Consider the following 20,111-nt stretch of genomic DNA (forward strand, 5'->3'; position numbering starts at 1 on the left):
AAGAAGGATTTTATCTGCGTGTTTATAATTGTGACCATGAAGAAAGTGACTGTTAATGCAATATAAACTCGAGAGTCGTGACATGACACCGAATTGGAGATGAAATGTCTCTCCCACACTCCGCTTGGAGTCGGTGAGTCATGGAAAAAGAAGAATTTTATCTGTGCATCTATGTCAGATCTATGAATCTGACATAGATCCTATCCAAGAGGTCATTGGGCAAGAAGCTGGGTACACCTGTACAAGTCACTAGTACCCTTGTCAGACAGAAAAAAGCAAAAAGCCTCCTGGGTGTATCCTCACTCCAGACATTGGCATCTGTCTAAGTTCTTGTCCAAGCCAGAGACTGGCGTGATGTGTATCTAACATGAAAAATAACCAGTACGGATGAATGCTGGCCAGACTATCATCTCATCTACCTAACTATGGCTATTAGGTGAATGTTTGAGTCAAGTAAATTCAAATCTTGACTGATTTAAATTTGAATTTCAATCTGTGATGAATTGAAAATGGAATGTGGGAAAACATGTTATTTTTGCAACAATATTTCATACTCAACCTGTTTTATTTGATTCAAACTGTCTCAGAGGTGTTTGGCCCTTTGCCTTGGTTTAATGTTGTTATTGGAGCACTGGACCAAAAAAAAAAAGCAAATAAGGGTTTTAAGTTGAATATGAAAGTTAAAGGTTTGGGCAATCCATTTGTTGTGTAGTTTAGGGTTCCCAACCCTTTTGACTACACGAGCTGGTCTATAGGTGGCGCTACAGACTTAATCATAATCCACTCCTAATATGTTAAGAGATATAAAGCATCGTAGAAGCATAATTCAACGTTAAAGGGCATATCTCACTCCAGTCAACACTATCTTTTAAAATGTTTTATACCAGATTATAATTTATTTCTTCCAAGTCTTTAACTTGTGCAGGCCCTGATATAACTTAGAAAAGTAAAATAAGCAAGAGTGCGTGAGAAAAATGCATGACAGATTCACAGCCATTTTGAACCATAAACATTACATAACATACACAACAACATCCAGTTACAGTTTCATGCTCAGACTTATGCCAGTATGTCAATCTGGGTTGCTTTTTGTATTGAGAAAAACAGAAGTCCCACATCAGACACATCTAAATAAGATTGAATATGCACAAAGTATTAAATATATACCCTGAGAGATGCATCCCACTGACTTCTGCTCTTGTGTGTGCACACAGCAGCCATGTAGAATTACTCCTGCTCCAGTTCCACATGGCTCCATATGTAAACAAAGTTGTTATATCCATTCACAACCTCCAAACTGTACGAATACATGATAGTCACTAAGGAGCCGATCGCTGTTGTCATGTTTGTGTTGCTTCTATCTGTCATTTGTCCATCCACAGTCATTGATCTGGTAAGGTAACGCCGTTAAACGGCTGGCGGCTGGTCCGGTGTCCATGTCATGGCTCTCCCATTAACATTGCAACAGAGGCCGCTTTCTCTCAGCATCTTTGTGGTCACACTTGTAAGCACAGATAAAATTCTTCTTTTTCCATGACTCACCGACTCCAAGCGGAGTGTGGGAGCGACATTTCATCTCATTTGCTTCGTATTCAATGTCAAAGTCCACAAAAAATAGTGATTTCGAGCTGCAAAAAATTCCAGTTTTCCCATTTGTTTCAATGAAAATGTAAAATGGCTCTGTGAGTGCGGTTCCAAAGAAGACATCACCAAAATCAGCAGTTCCTGTAGGCTAACATTTCTGAGTGTTTATCAGCAACAGATGAAATCAAACTAAATCCCCCATGTTTATGACTTAATTTCTCAGGGCATATGGCGCCAAAAATAAAACACAATATTTTCCCAATTATTTATGTCTGTATGTATTCTTTATGTATTTATGTAGTCAGCTGATTTGACATTTTATTTGCCAGAGATATGCACTTTAATTTCTGTACATACACAAAATCAATACTTAACTCATCATCCATGAAAACCTTGAGCCTTTTTTCCAGAAACATCAAACAAACTTCTGAATAAATATAAATTTCCTTGTGATATGTAATATAGTTTTATATTTTTAGTAAGATAAATAGCAAAGCACAGTACAGTGCAATGCAAGTATCTTTCACCTTGCTTCCTTTGAGTTTTCACTGCCCAGTTTGGCCTAGCCCATGGCCTGATACCAATCTATGGCCTGAGGGTTGGGGACCCCCTTATGTAGGCAATTATATGTCAGACAGAGTAAACCAGATTAAAAACTATCAAGCCAAGTCCATTATAATTACCCATCTTTCTTAATCTCTCTCAGTGCCCAAGCCTGACCCTAACACACCCAAACCTGAGGGCCGTCAGATCATCCCGGTGAAGGGGGAGCCTTTGGGTGTGGTCAGCAATTGGCCGCCAGCCCTGCAGGCTGCACTGGCGCGCTGGGGAGCCACTCAGGGGAAGAGCCCCGCTCTCACTGCTCTCGACATAACAGGCAAACCACTTTATACACTGACATATGGTAAGGTTTCAATACACACACACATACATACACACATATATATACTAGAACATTGACCCCATGGAGAACCATGAGTTGTAGATGTGTTAAGTTGTACTATATACAGAAGATGGGGAGAATCTGTTTACAGTTATGTTACATTTTTTTAAGTATTGACATAGAAATATTTCTTGGCTGAAAGTCTGTATTGAAGGTTTAATCTGTTTTCAGTTGAGTTCAATGTCAGTTTTTGTCATAAATAAGCTTTTCTGAAGCTGCTTAACCAGTACAATATTCCATGTAAAGAAATTACAAATAACTGAAGTTTTATATTTGTACTCTGCTCACATTAGATCAAATTTCTTTTTTTTTTCTTTTATGGCCTGTATGAGACACTGTTGAGACACAATTCTGCTGTTTTGTCCAGAGTGTGAACATGTTAATTCTGCGTTTGAGCTCACATGCACACAGAAAATATCCAGATTTGAATCTGCTGTCTGAGATGTTAGAGGATGGAAAGACTGATGAATTCTGTCAAGTGTGCAGCAACCTCACAGGCTTTTCTTGAAATAGAGGCTCTTCTTGTGGAAGAGCGACATAAACAGGCTTGTTGTTTTCAAAAATGACTGATTTCTCAAGAAATATTGGTCCAATCACCTTGTTGTTTTCAGATCTTGAATCCTCATGAAAAACTACATAGGTATGCCAAAGGACGAAAGTCAGGTCTTTCTGGATTTCAATTGATGCTCCAAATACACAAACAGCGAGGCCACTTGCCTTTGATTATGTAGATGCTATATATAGTTGTAAAATGGGTGGGGGCACTACATATTGAAATGCTTATATTAATACTGACGTGTTTATGAAGGCCACAGAGGGGTGTTTTGTAAATGTTCACTTTGCTTGTACAGTATATTTGACATTGACATTAAAACTGCAAAATCATTTTTACTTTCTAATAACTCAGCCCTAAATGAGTTAGGAGCCCCCAAAAATCAAGATACATCTCCCAAAATACCCTGTGTAACTACGGGTGATCTTTGTTTTCTGATGTCAAGGTCTGTGTTGACAAAACATCCTGTGAGGCAGTTTTTAAACTCAAAATTTAGTTCCTCCAAAAACCTGAATATGTAAGTATCGGGTCACAAATTTTATGTGTTTCAAACCGCTTGTCAGTCGGGCCGGTTTACTTTCAGCACAGCTGATGATGTGTTCAAAATGCCTCTAAAGTTGTTAGTTGAAACTAGGAATGATGTCACACTCAATTTAAATGCATTCCAGTGTCCACATGACACTTCAAGCCCTGGTGTCGCAGACCAAATGGCCCCCCCCATAAAAATTGGTCCACCCTGCCTCCACTGCATACGCGTCATTTTGGAGCGTCAACAGCTCGTCTGAGAGAGAGTGATCAAATGGATTAATGGGATTATTAACCCTTTATCTACGGCGATGGCGCCCACGCCATATTTTCCATATGCGTATTTGTTTTACCGTAACTCCGCCATAGTTTGTCCAATCCAAATGATTCAAAGTGCATTGTTAAGCTAACACCAAGGGCTTTCCAATGATATATGGTGTATTACGGTAAATGTAAGCCTGTGACGTCATAACGCAGAGGAAAAACACGGAAGTTTCACACTAGTGCGCTGCTGATTCTCATTACCGTAAGTTCTCATGTAAGCACTCAGTCTGAAAAATTTCAACACTGACAGCAAGCCAAGAACCCGTGCTTTCCAACAGTATGCTATATGTTGCATATATTACGGTAAAGTGTGTTCAGTGACTTTTGAAACGAGGGAAAAGTATGAAAAAGAGCGCAAAAGTGACAGAAAAGTACAGAGACAGACAGCAAACATAAATGTAGTAATTTTTGAGGAAAAGGCAGGGTGTTAGTGTCATTTGTGAAGGTGTGTGTGCGTGTTTGTGTGGGTGTGATGGCTCCATCAGCCACAAGCCACTGCCCGGTGCCAACAAGCAGTGGAAACCCAACTTGCCAGCGATCCACAAAGGGGCGGCGTTCTTGCAAGGTTTGCAAGAGGTCAACCTGCTGGATGTGCAAACTTTGTAAAATTGGCCTCTGTCTTCAGCCAGACAGAAACTGTTACAAACAGTACCACACTGACAATGGACTGATGTAGTTTAGATCTAATTTTGATTCTTGGTTATATATTTGTATGTAGTTTGACACTTTATTGTTTTATTCATATTGTATAATTTTGCACAAAATGAGTGATCAAATGAGTGATTTATTGTACATTTTAATAATACAGATAATAATTGATATATTTATATATAGTTTTGCACTTTGTTGTTATTCATATTGTTTGGTTCTGCACTTTAAAATTGGTTACTTTTTGCATATTTTCGCCCTCTAAAATGTTTACTTTTGCACTGTTTCTGAGTTCTAGACACACAAAATTAATTATTTTGATTGTAAACATGTACAGCTTCCTGTTAAAAATGTTAAATCCAAACTTCCTTTACATAACAATCATTTTTCACTAAAAAACTGAAAAAAAAAAATCTAGTTCGGTTTTGTGTTTTTTCTCATTTTAAATGCTAAAACTTACAAATAATGTGTATAAATAGTTAATCAGGTGTAATATAATTGAAATTCAGGTACTGGAAAAGGGTACCAAAGCACACAAACATAGAACATTATTTCTTAATTTTATTGCTATAATAAAAAATTATAACCAATCGTCCATTTATAGCCTCAGTAGGTAAAGGGTTAACCATCAGATGACAAGGTAAAACCTCTTAAATCATTCTAAAGTGAGTTTTAAGCAGAAACGAGGCGATATACGCTGGCGCTTTCAGATGACGGATGTGAAGTGAATGCAACAGCTAGCAGCCCATGTAGCTGTGGCACTCTGATCATTTCCTCCATCTTGAATGATGAAATAATGCTGAATTTATGTGGAAATAATTGTTGTACAAAAACATCAGATATCTGTTGCTGAGACAGATGATGACTGGAGTGCAGTTTTAAGCAGAAACTAGGTGATAAGCAGTGAACCACGGCTAACACATGCGCAGTGAAGGCAGGGCCACTGATCTCTATATAACACTGGATCGCTCATTGGCCAATATTTTTGAAGCAAACCGGCTGCCATATTACCACTCCAATGTCCCACTCCTGAACGCTCTTTTCTGTTGATCTTTAATGAGGCGCACACAACTTTATTCCTTGTACAACCCCAGTTCCAAAGAAGTTGGGACGTTGTGTAAAATGTAAATAAAAACAGAATACAATGATTAGCAAATCCTCTTCGACCAGCAAGATATTTAATGTTCATACTGATAAACTTTATTGCTTTTGTGCAAATATCTGCTCATTTTGAAATGGATGCCTGCAACACGTTTCAAAAAAGCTGGGACAGTGGTATGTTTACCACTGTGTTACATCACCTTTCCTTCTGACAACACTCAGTAAGCGTTTGGGAACTGAGGACACTAACTGTTGAAGCTTTGTAGGTGGAATTCTTTCCCATTTTTGCTTGATGTACGACTTCAGTTGTTCAACAGTCCGGGGTCTCTGTTGTCGTATTTTGCGCTTCATAATGCACCACACATTTTCAATGGGTGACAGGTCTGGACTGCAGGCAGGCCAGTCTAGTACCTGCACTCTTTTACTATGAAGCCACGCTGTTGTAACAGGTGCAGAATGTGGCTTGGCATTGTCTTGCTGAAATAAGCAGGAACGTCCCTGAAAAAGATGTTGCTTGGATGGCAGCATGTGTTGCTCCAAAACCTGGATGTACCTTTCAGCATTGATGGGTGCCATCACAGATGTGTAAGTTGCCCATGTCATGGGCACTAACACACCCCCATACTCAACCTGGTCTCATGGCAAGTCGTGCTTCAGCAGCACGAAATATACATTAATTTATTGCTTAGTGATATTGTGATGAAAAGCGCCTCATTTTCGTCACGGCAGCACAAATTCATTCTCTTTCATTGCGTGATGGCTGCACGAAATTAAAAGTGAAGCGGGGGGTCGGGGTGGTTATGGTTAGGGTGGGGGGAAGGAATAAGATTAGGTTATGGTTAAGGTTAGGGTTGGGGGTAGGAGTAGGGTTAGGAATAATGAGCTAAAAAAAAAGCTCCACCACAAAAATTTGACTCATTTCGTCACGGGAGCACGAAAAAAAAAGTGAGACTGGGCTGCCCATAACATCACAGATTCTGTCTTTTGAACTTTGCGCTGGTAACAATCTGGATGGTCTTTTTCGTCTTTTGCTCGGAGGACATAACTTCCATGATTTCCAAAAACAGTTTGAAATGTGGCCTCATCAGACCACAGCACACTTTTCCACTTTGCGTCTGTCCATTTCAAATGAGCTCGGGCCCAGAGAAGGTGGCGATGTTTCTGGATGTTGTTGATGTATGGCTTTTGTTTTGCATGGTAGAGTTTTAACTTGCACTTGTAGATGTAGCGACGAACTGTGTTAACTGACAATGGTTTCTGAAGTGTTCCTGAGCCCACGCGGTAAGATCTTTTACACAATGATGTCGGTTTTTAATGCAGTGCTGCCTGAGGGGTCAAAGGTCACAGGCATTCAATGTTGGTTTTCGGCCTTGCCGCTTACGTGTGGAAAGTTCTCCAGATTCTCTGAATCTTCTGATTATATTATGGACTGTAGATGATGGAATCACTAAATTCCTTGCCATTGAAAATTGAGAAATATTGTTCTTAAAATGTTGGAATATTTTTTCACACAGTTGTTCACAAAGTGGTGATCCTCACCCCATCTTTGCTTGTGAACAGCTGAGACTTTTGGGGATGCTCCTTTTATACACAGTCATGACACTCATAATTAGTGTCCTCAGTTCCCAAATGCTTATTGAGTGTTGTTAGAAGGAAAGGTGATGTAACACAGTGGTAAACATACCACTGTCCCAGCTTTTTTGAAACGTGTTGCAGGCATCCATTTCAAAATAAGCAAATACTTGCACGAAAACAATATCAGTTTGAACATTAAATATCTTGTCTTTGTAGTGTATTCAACTGAATATAGGTTAAAGAGGATTTGCAAAACATTGCATTCTGTTTTTATTTACATTTCACACAACGTCCCAACTTCATTGGAATTGGGGTTGTAATTTTGTTAAAAAATACCTTCATGTGCATGTGCAGCTATAAAAGGTGCAAATCGCCGGTTCAAAGGCTGTGGCTGAACATTGAATGATTGAAATGGGAAGTAATGAACAATAATTTGAAGAGTTCTATCCCTTATTCCAGCATATAGGCAAAGATAATAATAGTAGTAATGATAATAATGATAATAATAATAAGTGGCTTATTAACTCAACATGTGTAGCCACATGTTGTGTTTTGTGTTGGACGAACTATTTTAAGATATTTATTAGGTCTACTTGTGCATAGTTTTGGAGCTATAGGTGTTGTTGCTACGAGTTTTATTACTTATATTAGGCTGAAGCTCATAGAGTTGTGTTTAATAAATGTTGTCATTGCAGGGAAAACTAACTGTCCTGTAGCTAGTTAAGTGGTGTTTTATTCTTTTTGTGCAACTATTTAAAAAAAAATTCACTATTTCTGTATTATCCATCATGACTTTTGTTATCCCTTCACTTTTGTTCATGATATGGTACCAACACACACACACACACACACACACACACATTATATATATATATATATATATATATATATATATATATATATATATATATATATATATATATATATATATATATATATATATATATGATTCCACAAAACTTGTATAAACTTTGATTAAATAATGATAATTTTTAGAATTGAGTATTTCTCCCAGTGAGATATGAGTAAGTGAGAATAGAAGGGAAAAAAGTGCCAAAGTAATAAAAGAAGAAAATAAATCAAATAGCTAATCATGGCAGGCATAGATTAGGAGGGATCAATCTAACATTATCCGAAGAACAAAAATAAGTAAATGAGAGAATCAGCTCAGTTGTTACTTGAAATTATTGACATTCTAATAAGCTGTCTATGTGCGGTCCGCATAAGTTGGGAGTGGTAAGATGGCCACCAGTTTGCTTCAACAGATTGTACGGAGTGTGTGGGCCAATGAGCTATCCAGTAATATATACAGATCAGTGGGCAGGGTGGATTGTTTTTTAGGGGAGACCGATTTCTAGGGGGGACTGTTCGATCTTCGACATCAGACGCCTCCAAGAAAGACTTTGTTGTACTGGCTCTTTCAGAGTATAGAGGCTCAATTTGAAACAGTGTACCATTGTTGTTAGCAACATCCGCCAGGTTAACCAGTGTTTGTGCCACTAGTTGATAACACATTACATGGTATTTCACACCTACAAAACACTACAACAACACGTTGACCAATAACAGTAGGACAGTAGTGTGGGGACAGTTTATTACATTCAACACAAAAAAGACAGAAATGCCAAAAAAAACAACAAAAAAAAAACAGTAAAAACTCCAGGGTTCACTGCAGCCACTTTTGATTATTAACTCTGAGTGCATTGTGTTTGAATGAGTTCAAGGGGCATTCCAATGCAAAGCTCATGCTCATAACAGGGGAATTACAACCTTTAAGTGCAACTGGAACATAAATGTTCACCCAAACATTATTCCTGACTATTTGAAGAGTTCATCTAAATGTCTGTGTAATCTGTGAACTGGGTTTTTGGCAGTGTTTGTACGTACACTGTACCCTCTTATCTCCCCTCTTCCAACCTCGCCTTCTGTTCTTTAGGGAAGCTGTGGAGTCGCAGTGTGAAGCTGGCATACACGCTCCTGAACAAGCTGGGCAACAAAAATGAACAAATCCTTAAACCTGGCGACAGAGTGAGAGACCAAACACCCTGACAGAAGAATGATATAGCAAACACAACCACTGCAGTGTCGCTCATGCTGACATTTTTATTTGGTGCAGTAAAGTAGACCCTTTTGTAGGAGGATGTTCTGGACTTTCACTTACACTTTTTAATTTGCAGTTCCTCCTTGATTTGCCATCATGAATATGGTTGGGTATCTAGAACTAGTTCTTTTCGGATATCGTTAAGAAATGATTCGATCCACCGATATCAATAGTCATCTTTTTCCTGGTTCTCTCCCTCAGCCCCAACCAGTCCCAGCAGAAGACTGCCCCTCCCTGAGCCTGGTTCTGCTGGAGGTTTCTTCCTGTTAAAAGGGAGTTTTTCCTTCCCACTGTAGCCAAGTGCTTGCTCACAGGGGGTCGTTTTGACCGTTGGGGTTTTACATCATTATTGTATGGCCTTGCCTTACAATATAAAGCGCCTTGGGGCGGCTGTTTGTTGTGATTTGGCGCTATATAAAAAAAAAATTGATTGATTGAATTGATTTTGCTTAACGAGTCCCTTATCGGTCCTTCAGAGCGGCCGTGGTTTTTGAGGGTGTTTGTTGGGAAAATGATCTTTCCTCTACATTGATTGCAGACTCAGCAGGTCTGAAATCAACCGTTTCTGCAGCGTGACTCCACTTTGAAGCGTGAACCATTGAAGCAATGCTTCAATCTACTGGCTTGTTTGTTCTTTGATTCGCTGCTTTTCAGAAGCAGCAAGTCCGCTTCTTAACCCCTCTTAAAGCCACTGAAATATGTTAATTGTAAGTCACTTTTCGGTGACTGTTGTCTTGTTGCAGTGAAGAAACGAGAATTGTCCTCCGTTCCGTTGGTGCAGCTCCAAACACTGCACGGGTCTCTGAGGAGACAGAGTCCCGTCAGAATTAATAACTTCAAAACGAATTGCCACTTTAAATAAAATGACACCTCTTTCCAAATGCTGTAATACAGACAAGAAACTACAATCAACTAAAATGTATTTTTTCTCCCAAAATGAGACGTCCTGCATTCTTTATGAATTACATCCTGACGTGCAACACAGCCAGCTGCAAGAGCTCAGCTCAGATGTATGGAAAGATATTCATGCCAATAATGTCTGAAAAGAAATGGTTTTGACAAAAACTACAGATTTTGTTTATATCTATTTATGTCCAGAGATCAAGGATCCACCATATAGAGTTTATTATGTCCAGAGTTTAAGGATCCAGTGACCAATTTCATATTTATTTAAGACTCAATAAAATGTTGACATAGAAAACCTGTAAAGCCTACTTTTAGTACACAGAAAATTCAGAAGCGGTATCATAAGGGAATCGATAAGGAATCGGATCGATAAGCGGAATTGATTATGATATCGATATAATCTTATCAATACCCATCCCTAATCATGAATGACACTAAGCTTCTTTAATCTGTTCCATGTGATCTACTGCTAGAGTAAATAAAATCTAAAATTAAAATTAAAAAAATCATATGATTACCATGTTTGTCTATATGTGGCCCTGCGATAAACTGCGTTCTGTCCAGGGTGTACCCCGCCTCATGCTCTGACTGCCAGGATGGGTTCCAGCCCCTTGAGACTCTTAAATATAGTAAGCGGGTACAGAAAATAGATGGATAATATGATTACCATATTTTCCAGACTATAAGTCATTATGAAGATGAAGAAGATGCACTGTATGTAAGTTATACTGAGTATAAATCAAATTTATTTTTGAAACATAGTGCTACTACTTTATGCAGCCGGGAGCAAAATCAATTTTATTGCCGCGTTATTTATTTATTACTCAAAACACTGCTTGAGCAAGAAGAAACTAATGAGTTAATTAACATTATTGTACCAAGCACAAAATGTGAGAAAATTGCTTGGTTTAGCTACTGAACAGATGATCATACAGTGCTCTCCAAAAGTATCGGAACACTTGGTATTTCACACATTTTAATTGGTTTAAGCCATTTCAAATACAAAAAAAAAAAAACATAAAAATACAAAAAATAAAAATTTCTAAAATTACCTTCCGTAAACTCAAACTGAAAGCAAATCTCTACAACTTGATATAAATTAATTAAAAATATAAAAGCTAAGATGATGGGTTGCATAAGTAATCGGACACTTTCGTATACTATCTGTAAACAATCAGTTTTATTGCCAGTTTTCTTCAGACAAGTCAGGGGATGGATACATGAACATTTCCAATCACTGAATGTGTCTTGGACTTTATTTACATCAGTAATGAAGAAATACAAACAGTATGGCACTCTATGGTAAATGTGTATGTAGTAGATAGTTCTCAAAAACTGAGTGACTGTGCAAGAAGGAGAAGAGTGAGGAAAGCCACCAAGACACCCACACAACCCAGAAGAAGTTATCGGCTTCTCTGGCTGTGATTGGAGAAACTGTGCATAGTGCATGTTTTGCATTTTGTATCCCCAGTTATACAGCTTCATGATGACATGGTATAGAGCAGGATTTTCTTAAAAAGAAGACCTGAAGGTTCAGCTAGAAAGTTCAGAGATGCAAGCCTAGATTTGATGTTTTGGTGAAAGAAAATCCTTCTCTTTACTGCTGTATCATGAAGCTGAATAACTGGGTATATGAACTGGGTATATAAAATGCAAAACATGGACTTATGCACAATTTCTTCATAACTGATGTCAATAAAGTTCAAGATGTATTCAGTGACTTGAAAATATTCACATATCCATCCCTTGACTTGTCTGAAGAAAACTGTTGTGAAAGTGTTGTGACACAGACCCACAACAGGGGGCGCAAATGAACGGCCAATAGATGAGCCAAAAAGTAACAATTTAATGTTGTGAAATGTGCACAACGAATATACAGACAATCTCAGAATATAATTACAGTCAATCCACAAAGGTGACGTGTGGGCAGGCTCGAGGATAGAAGACGTCCGTCCTGAGAAGAGCCGGAACCACACGATTTCCGCCACCACAGAACCTGGTGAATACTGGAGCCGCCAAGTCCCGAATTCCCAGGTGATCACCGTCCCCGACTGTCGGATCTGGTACTGCTGGCGAGAACAAAGACAGTCAAGTGTGGGTGTGTGTACACCCAGTAACAACAGCGGTGGGAATGCCACCTCCACCTCTCACTCAATAACTTGCAGAGTACTGAAGATTCCTCAGGGAAAAAGAGTGCCTTCTAGCGCTCTCTCAGCTTCCACTGACAGCGGTACCGGTACTCCTACAAACACTCACAATATACAAACAATACTGTAAAACGGCTGAGGATATTACCTCCAATGAAGTATGATATCTCGGCAACGAGGTGGAGATGACGTCTGGTCTTTATGGAGTGAGATGATGTTGAGTAGATGGGTGACAGCTGTCAAGAGGTAATGAGTGACAGCTGTCACCCCCGGCTGTGTCCATGGCGGCAGCGCCCTCTCGTGCTTGAAGCCCGCACTTCAGGCAGGGCGCCCACTGGTGGTGGGCCAGCAGTACCTCCACACAACACACACAACAGGACCCCCCCCTCAACGGGCGCCTCCTGGCGCCCGACCCGGCTTGTTGGGGTGTCGACGGTAGAAGTCGGCCAGGAGGGCCGGATCCAGGATGAAGCTCCTCTTCACCCAGGAGCGTTCTTCGGGTCCATACCCCTCCCAGTCCACCAAGTACTGGAACCCCCGGCCCATCCGACGGACTTCCAGGAGCCGGCGCACCGTCCAAGCTGGCTCCCCGTCGATGATCCGAGCAGGAGGCGGCGCCGGTCCGGGAGCACAGAGGGGTGAGGTGTGGTGAGGTTTGATACGTGACACGTGGAAAACCGGATGGATCCGCAGTGAAGCCGGGAGTTGGAGCTTCACTGCGGCAGGACTGAGGACTTTGAGGATCTTGAAGGGGCCAATGTACCTATCCTGAAGTTTTGGGGAGTCCACCTGGAGGGGGATGTCCTTCGTGGAAAGCCACACCTCCTGCCCGGGCTGGTAAGCAGGGGACGGGGATCGCCGGCGGTCTGCATGGGTCTTCGCCCTCGTCCGGGCCTTCAACAAGGCAGAACGGGCGGAGCGCCACACCCGACGGCACTTCCGCAGGTGGGCCTGGACCGAGGGCACACCGACCTCTCCCTCCACCACGGGAAACAACGGGGGCTGATACCCCAAACACACCTCAAATGGGGAGAGGCCGGTGGCAGAAGACACCTGGCTGTTATGCGCATACTCGATCCAGGCCAGATGGTTACTCCAGGCCGTGGGGTGCGCGGATGTGACGCAGCGGAGGGTCTGTTCCAGTTCCTGGTTGGCCCGCTCTGCCTGTCCGTTCGTCTGTGGATGGTACCCGGACGAGAGGCTCACGGTGGCCCCCAGTTCCCTGCAGAAGCTCCTCCAGACGTGTGAGGAGAACTGGGGACCACGATCTGAGACGATGTCGGAGGGTATCCCATGCAGACGGACGACGTGGTGGACCAGGAGGTCTGCTGTCTCCTGGGCTGTTGGGAGCTTCGGGAGGGCCACGAAGTGGGCCGCCTTGGAGAATCGGTCCACTATCGTGAAGATGGCGGTGTTGCCCTGGGACGGCGGGAGGCCCGTGACGAAATCCAGGCCGATGTGGGACCAGGGGCGATGAGGCACCGGCAGCGGCTGGAGGAGTCCTTGGGCCTTTTTATGTACTGCCTTGCCCCTGGCACAGGTGGTGCAGGCCTGGATATATTCCCGGACGTCGGCCTCCATAGACGCCCACCAGAAGCGCTGCCGGACAACTGCCACGGTCCTTCACACCCCTGGATGACAGGAGAGCTTGGAACTGTGACAGAAGTCCAAGACTGCAGCTCTGGCCTCTGGTGGGACGTACAGACAGTTTTTCGGACCGGTTCCGGGGTCCGGGCTCCGTGCCAGGGCCTCCCGGACGGTCTTCTCCACGTCCCAGGTGAGGGTGGCCACGATAGTGGACTCCGGAATGATGGGCACCGGTGGATCCGACAGCACCGTTTTGACTTCGTCTTCGTGTACCCGGGACAAGGCATCCGATCTCTGGTTCTTGGTCCCGGGGCGATAGGTGATCCGGAAGTCAAAACGTCCGAAGAACAGTGACCGGCGGGCTTGCCTGGGGTTCAGCCGCTTGGCGGTCCTGATATACTCCAGGTTCCGATGGTCAGTGAAAACCGTGAATGGCACAGACGCTCCCTCCAGCAGGTGTCTCCACTCCTCAAGAGCCTCTTTCACCGCAAGGAGTTCTCGATTGCCGACGTCATAGTTCCGTTCAGCCGGGGTCAACCTGCGTGAAAAGTAGGCACACGGGTGAAGAACCTTATCGGTCTCTCCGCTCTGGGATAGCACGGCTCCTATCCCTGAGTCAGAGGCGTCCACTTCAACCACGAACTGGCGGCTAGGGTCGGGCTGCACCAAAACTGGCGCAGTAGAGAACCGTCGTTTCAACTCCTTGAACGCGGCTTCGCACCGATCCGACCAGGTGAAGGGGACTTTTGGAGAGGTCAGGGCTGTCAGGGGGCTAACTACCTGACTGTAGCCCTTAATGAACCTCCTATAGAAATTAGCAAAGCCGAGGAACTGTTGCAGCTTCCTACGGCTTGTTGGTTGGGGCCAATCTCTCACCGCCGCAACCTTGGCCGGATCAGGGGCGACGGAGTTAGAGGAGATGATAAACCCCAGGAAGGACAAAGACGTGCGGTGAAACTCGCACTTCTCGCCCTTCACAAACAGTCGGTTCTCTAATAACCGCTGCAGGACCTGATGTACATGCTGGACATGGGTCTCAGGATCCGGAGAAAAGATGAGAATATCGTCCAGATATACGAAGATGAATCGGTGCAGGAAGTCCCGCAAGACGTCGTTAACCAAGGCTTGGAACGTCGCGGGGGCGTTGGTGAGGCCGAACGGCATGACCAGGTACTCAAAGTGACCTAACGGGGTGTTAAATGCCGTCTTCCATTCATCTCCCTTCCGGATCCGAACCAGGTGATACGCATTTCTAAGATCCAGCTTAGTAAAGATTTTGGCTCCATGCAGGGGGGTGAACACGGAATCCAACAATGACAACGGGTATCGGTTGCGAACCGTAATCTCATTCAGCCCCCTGTAATCAATGCATGGACGGAGTCCGCCATCTTTCTTGCCCACAAAAAAGAAACCTGCCCCCATCGGGGAGGTGGAGTTCCGGATCAGCCCGGCAGCTAATGAGTCCCGGATGTAAGTCTCCATTGATTCGCGCTCAGGTCGTGAGAGGTTGTACAGCCTGCTGGACGGGAACAGCGGTGGGAATGCCACCTCCACCTCTCACTCAATAACTTGCAGAGTACTGAAGATTCCTCAGGGAAAAAGAGTGCCTTCTAGCGCTCTCTCAGCTTCCACTGACAGCGGTACCGGTACTCCTGCAAACACTCACAATATACAAACAATATTGTAAAACGGCTGAGGATATTACCTCCAATGAAGTATGATATCTCGGCAACGAGGTGGAGATGACGTCTGGTCTTTATGGAGTGAGATGATTTTGAGTAGATGGGTGACAGCTGTCAAGAGGTAATAAGTGATAGCTGTCACCCCCCGGCTGTGTCCATGGCGGCAGCGCCCTCTCGTGCCTGAAGCCCGCACTTCAGGCAGGGCGCCCACTGGTGGTGGGCCAGCAGTACCTCCTCTTCTGGCGGCCCACACACAACAAAAACTCAATAAAATGGATTATTTACAGGTATTATACCAAAGTGTTCCATTACTTATGCAACTGAACATTTTGGCTTTTATATTTTTAATTAATTTATATCAAGTTGTAAAGATTTGCTTTCAGTTTGAGTTTAAGGAAGATAATTTTAGAAATTTATGAGAAATGTCATAAACAAAATAAAATGTGTGAAATACCAAGTGTTCCAATACTTGTGGAGGGCAATGTATAAGAGGTAAATGTGCAATGAAATTAAAGGTTTGAAATGCAATTTCTAGTTTATAACACAAGCACTGCGTTAGCCAGTAGAAGCTAATAGTGCAGCACATAAGCAAAAAAACACTTCATTTCGTGACAAAAGCATAAAATTTGGTACATGTGCTCAATTTTACCTTCTCTTGTGAAAACATTGGATGGCCACGCAAAATTTTAATATGGCTGCCATTTTTCAAGATGTCCGCCAGTTTTACGACTTTCCGGAATTTTTCGTTAATATATATGAATATGGTACTTCATTTATCACTCATACAGTGTACTACTGTGTAGGAGAGTGATCACATACATCACAAAGTAATTTATTTAGCCTTCTAAGAAAAAATCCATGAAATATTGCTGCCACAAAATTATTTTATTTTGCTTATAACTCAGTTGCAACAAGAGAAAATGACATGTTCATTTTTTTTTTCTTTTTTTTTTCTTCAAGCCTCCACTTGAAAAGCCAAAGAATCACTTTCTAAAGTGTTAATTGAACAAAATATTGTGTGCATGGAAATAACAATAACTAATATGAGAAAACAGTATCCAGATGGCATTGACGTGGTATCACTGCACGATTTTTGACACTGACTGCTGAAGGATATGAATGACATCATTGTTCCTGTGAAGAAAATAGCCCCACAAATAAGTAATAAATGTACAAGAAGACCTTCCAAATTTGCAAAACAATATGACTGCACATCACTTCTGTGTAATGTTCATCCTTTTCTTATATATTTGTGATGTAAATTGTTGCATGATTGAAAGATGGAAATGGAGCCAAATGACAAAAAAGCAAATAAATCCCATATAGTCCACCAACTTTGCAATGCAAAGAGGTGCTACAGTGGAAGAGTGTTTGTTTTCTTCAAACATGAAAAAATACATTTATTGAAGTGTGTCAATTTCAAAGTGTTTGCTCATTATATTGACACTTTCAAATCAAAATACTCGTAACCAAACAAAAAAAGGGGGGGAAGCAGGGCTCAAGAGAGAGGCTGCTCATGCCTCACATTTACAACTGCAGAGAACTGTGCAGGCCAGGCCAGGCCTGTAGCATTTGCATCTGCCACGACAGCCAGACTTGCAGCCACATTTGGTGAGTTGTTCACAACTCCTTGCAATTGGTGAGTTGGCTGTCCAGTAGACCTTTCATTCATCGCCAACCTTGTTCCAGCCACAGTCAGCTGGATTGTCTGCTTCTTGACACAGAATCGCCTGAACCCATATGCATCCTGCCTGGTATGCTGCACGTTTGGTGTGTTGAAGCAGAGCTGCACTGGTAGGAGGGATGGCTTCATATGGTCTTTGCTTCCAGCAAACAGGTCAAGTCTGGCTTCATCTACACTGTCAACAGTGCTGGACCTGTCATACATGGTGACCACAAACTTCTCCAGTTTCTTGATATCTGAGTCCTCAATGGTTGGTGGGCACTTGCTTAGTTTGGAAAATACTGGGGTGGCCTCTGGAAATATGTCCCATGTTTGCTAAGCTGTTTTCTTTCCTTTGTTTCTAAAGGCAGAGACCACATCACAACCCATGAAAGCATGGAAGAACAGCATTCCTGTGGGTTTTTCTTGGCCAACATTGCTGTATAGGTCATGAATGGGAATCCAGCGAAGGCTCTGACCCTGGCCGAATGCAAGCCATAGCTGCTGTAGACCCATGCCTTAGAGAGTTGGGAAGACACTCAAACCAATGACCAGAACATCTGTGTCATTGGCTTTGACCATAACAGATTTGCTGCCCTGTCCTACAGCATACCTGGCATGGACAGAGAGGTGGCTGTCTGCCTCCTGCACTAATTGTGCACTACACAATTAGTCATAATCTACCATTGGAGTTAGTAAAGTTACATGAAGGTAGAGCATTAGTAAAGGAAGATTAGCGGACACTGAACCCCATACTGAGTTACACAGCAGTGAAGTCACCAGTGTGCCCTGGTTGTGCATTGACATTCACGCCTCTAAACTGAACTTTTATTATAATACCACTGTCTAACTTGTATATATACATGTATTGACAGCTATACAGATGTATGTGGCAATGAACTGTTTGTACCACTGATTTTAAAGAAATCTTTTTCAGAGGAGACATAACACACTGAAATTGTGGGTTTTCGTTGTGATATTTGATTCAGTCCTCATTTAAAAAAGCTGTAGACAATTATTAACATAAATGCATTGTGCAATGGTTTATTGGACCTGTTTGAAGTACATAAAAGGAAAAAAAAAATGTAAAAAAAACATGAACAGAGACAAACGATGCCCGAATTAGGAATTTGCTCGGCAGCCATCTTGAAAATCGGCAGCCATCTTTAAATTTTGAGTGGCCATCCAGTGAATATAAAAAATAGCCTCTGAAGAACACGTACTAAATTTGAGACTTTTGTCACAAACTGAAGTGTTCTGGTGAAAATTTGGATTTATCTGCTGCACTATAATGAGGACTTTAATGTTATTGTACTGACAAAATGCAAGTAAACGGTTTCTTTTGGCTACTGAACAGATGCTCATACTGTACTTGAGATAAATGTGCAGTGTAGTTAAACGTTTAAAAACTCTGCACATTATTCATTTATTTATAAAGCAAACTGTTAGCGAACAGAAGCTAATGAGCTAATTACTAATGTTATTGTGACATCACAATACGTGATGAGCATACATTTAGTAAACATTTGAAAATGTTTATAAAACATTTGTAAAAAAAATAACAGACTTACTTTTGCTTAGCTGACAAATGTTGTGCCAAGCAGTGTCACATTTATATTACCTCTTTTTATCTCAGTCTTTCAGATGGAGAGCATTATTTGTTAAATTTAAGGTGCGTTTACACATAACGACGGCAAGTCACAAATGCCATGAAGTATACATTCTTGGCTGCCTACTCACGAATGTGATTATTCGGGGCAGAGGCGTCAGGTGTCCTCAGAAACTGCTGCAACCTGTTACCACACGTTACGATTAATGGCACGTGTTGCTGGAGAATGATCAGGAACCATTACGCACGGTCAAGAATAGGTTTCCGCATTGTTGCGCGCTGTTACATTTTTTGACAGCCAAAAACATGTTCCACGAAAATCACAAATATCACGCACCAACACGTACTATTAAGAAACCTATTCGGATGCATTAATTCACTTTAAGAATGTCAGGAATGTGCCAAGAATGACGCAAATATGACATTCGTAACGCATCTTGCCTATGTGTAAACACACCATTAGTCACTCTCCAAGACAAAGCACGTTCTTTTCATTCAAAGCTTTGTCTTCTTCTTCTCCTCCTTCTCAGCCTCTGGAGTGTGAATCATAGGCTCTGTCTGAATTCATGGTCTGCACACTTTTAAGTGCTGTGTCCCACTAATCTCTTCAGGCTTCAGCCCCTCTGACACAGGAAAAACCGGAGCAAACCAATCTGAAATTAGACAGTGTTGTCCAGGGAGCATTTTTCTACTTAGTCATTATATTTCCACATCCTTACCCACTGTCACCTGGCAACCTTACAGCTGCACGTGCCAAGCTAGCATAGTGGGCGTAACCCGTAGTTTAGTAATCATTTTTCAGTACATATTTATTAGATTTATACTTATAAATATTAGTTACAATTGTACATTTGAAGCCCAAAAGTGTCCTTTGTGTTTTTTTTTTTTTAATTTATCAATCCTTTTGTATTGGGGGGAAAAAATAATAATAATCACACAATGACTCATGAGATTGTTTGGGCAATGAAGGATACACCTGTTGTATCATTTGGCACACATATATATAGGAGCAGCTTGTCACATGTAGATGAAGCCATTTTATAATGCTGTATTTTTCCATATGTGATTTGCTTCTGAATAAGAGTCACAGGACCACCCAAACTAATAAGGAAAAAAACCATACACAATTTATACACCAATAGATAAGGCAATAAATTAGTAGC

At 41.9% G+C, this 20,111-nt stretch overlaps 1 protein-coding gene across 1 annotated transcript in view; it reads left to right on the plus strand.

Moving 5' to 3' along the window:
- Positions 1-20,111, plus strand: part of dip2bb (disco-interacting protein 2 homolog Bb) — a 275,837-nt gene that overhangs the window by 152,725 nt on the left and 103,001 nt on the right. The window contains 2 exon segments of the mRNA XM_034166708.1: positions 2,291-2,488; positions 9,190-9,281. Coding sequence (XP_034022599.1) covers positions 2,291-2,488; positions 9,190-9,281 — 290 coding nt within the window.

Source organism: Thalassophryne amazonica, chromosome 3 (genome assembly GCF_902500255.1).
Source record: "Thalassophryne amazonica chromosome 3, fThaAma1.1, whole genome shotgun sequence".
Classification (NCBI taxonomy): Eukaryota; Metazoa; Chordata; class Actinopteri; order Batrachoidiformes; family Batrachoididae; genus Thalassophryne; species Thalassophryne amazonica.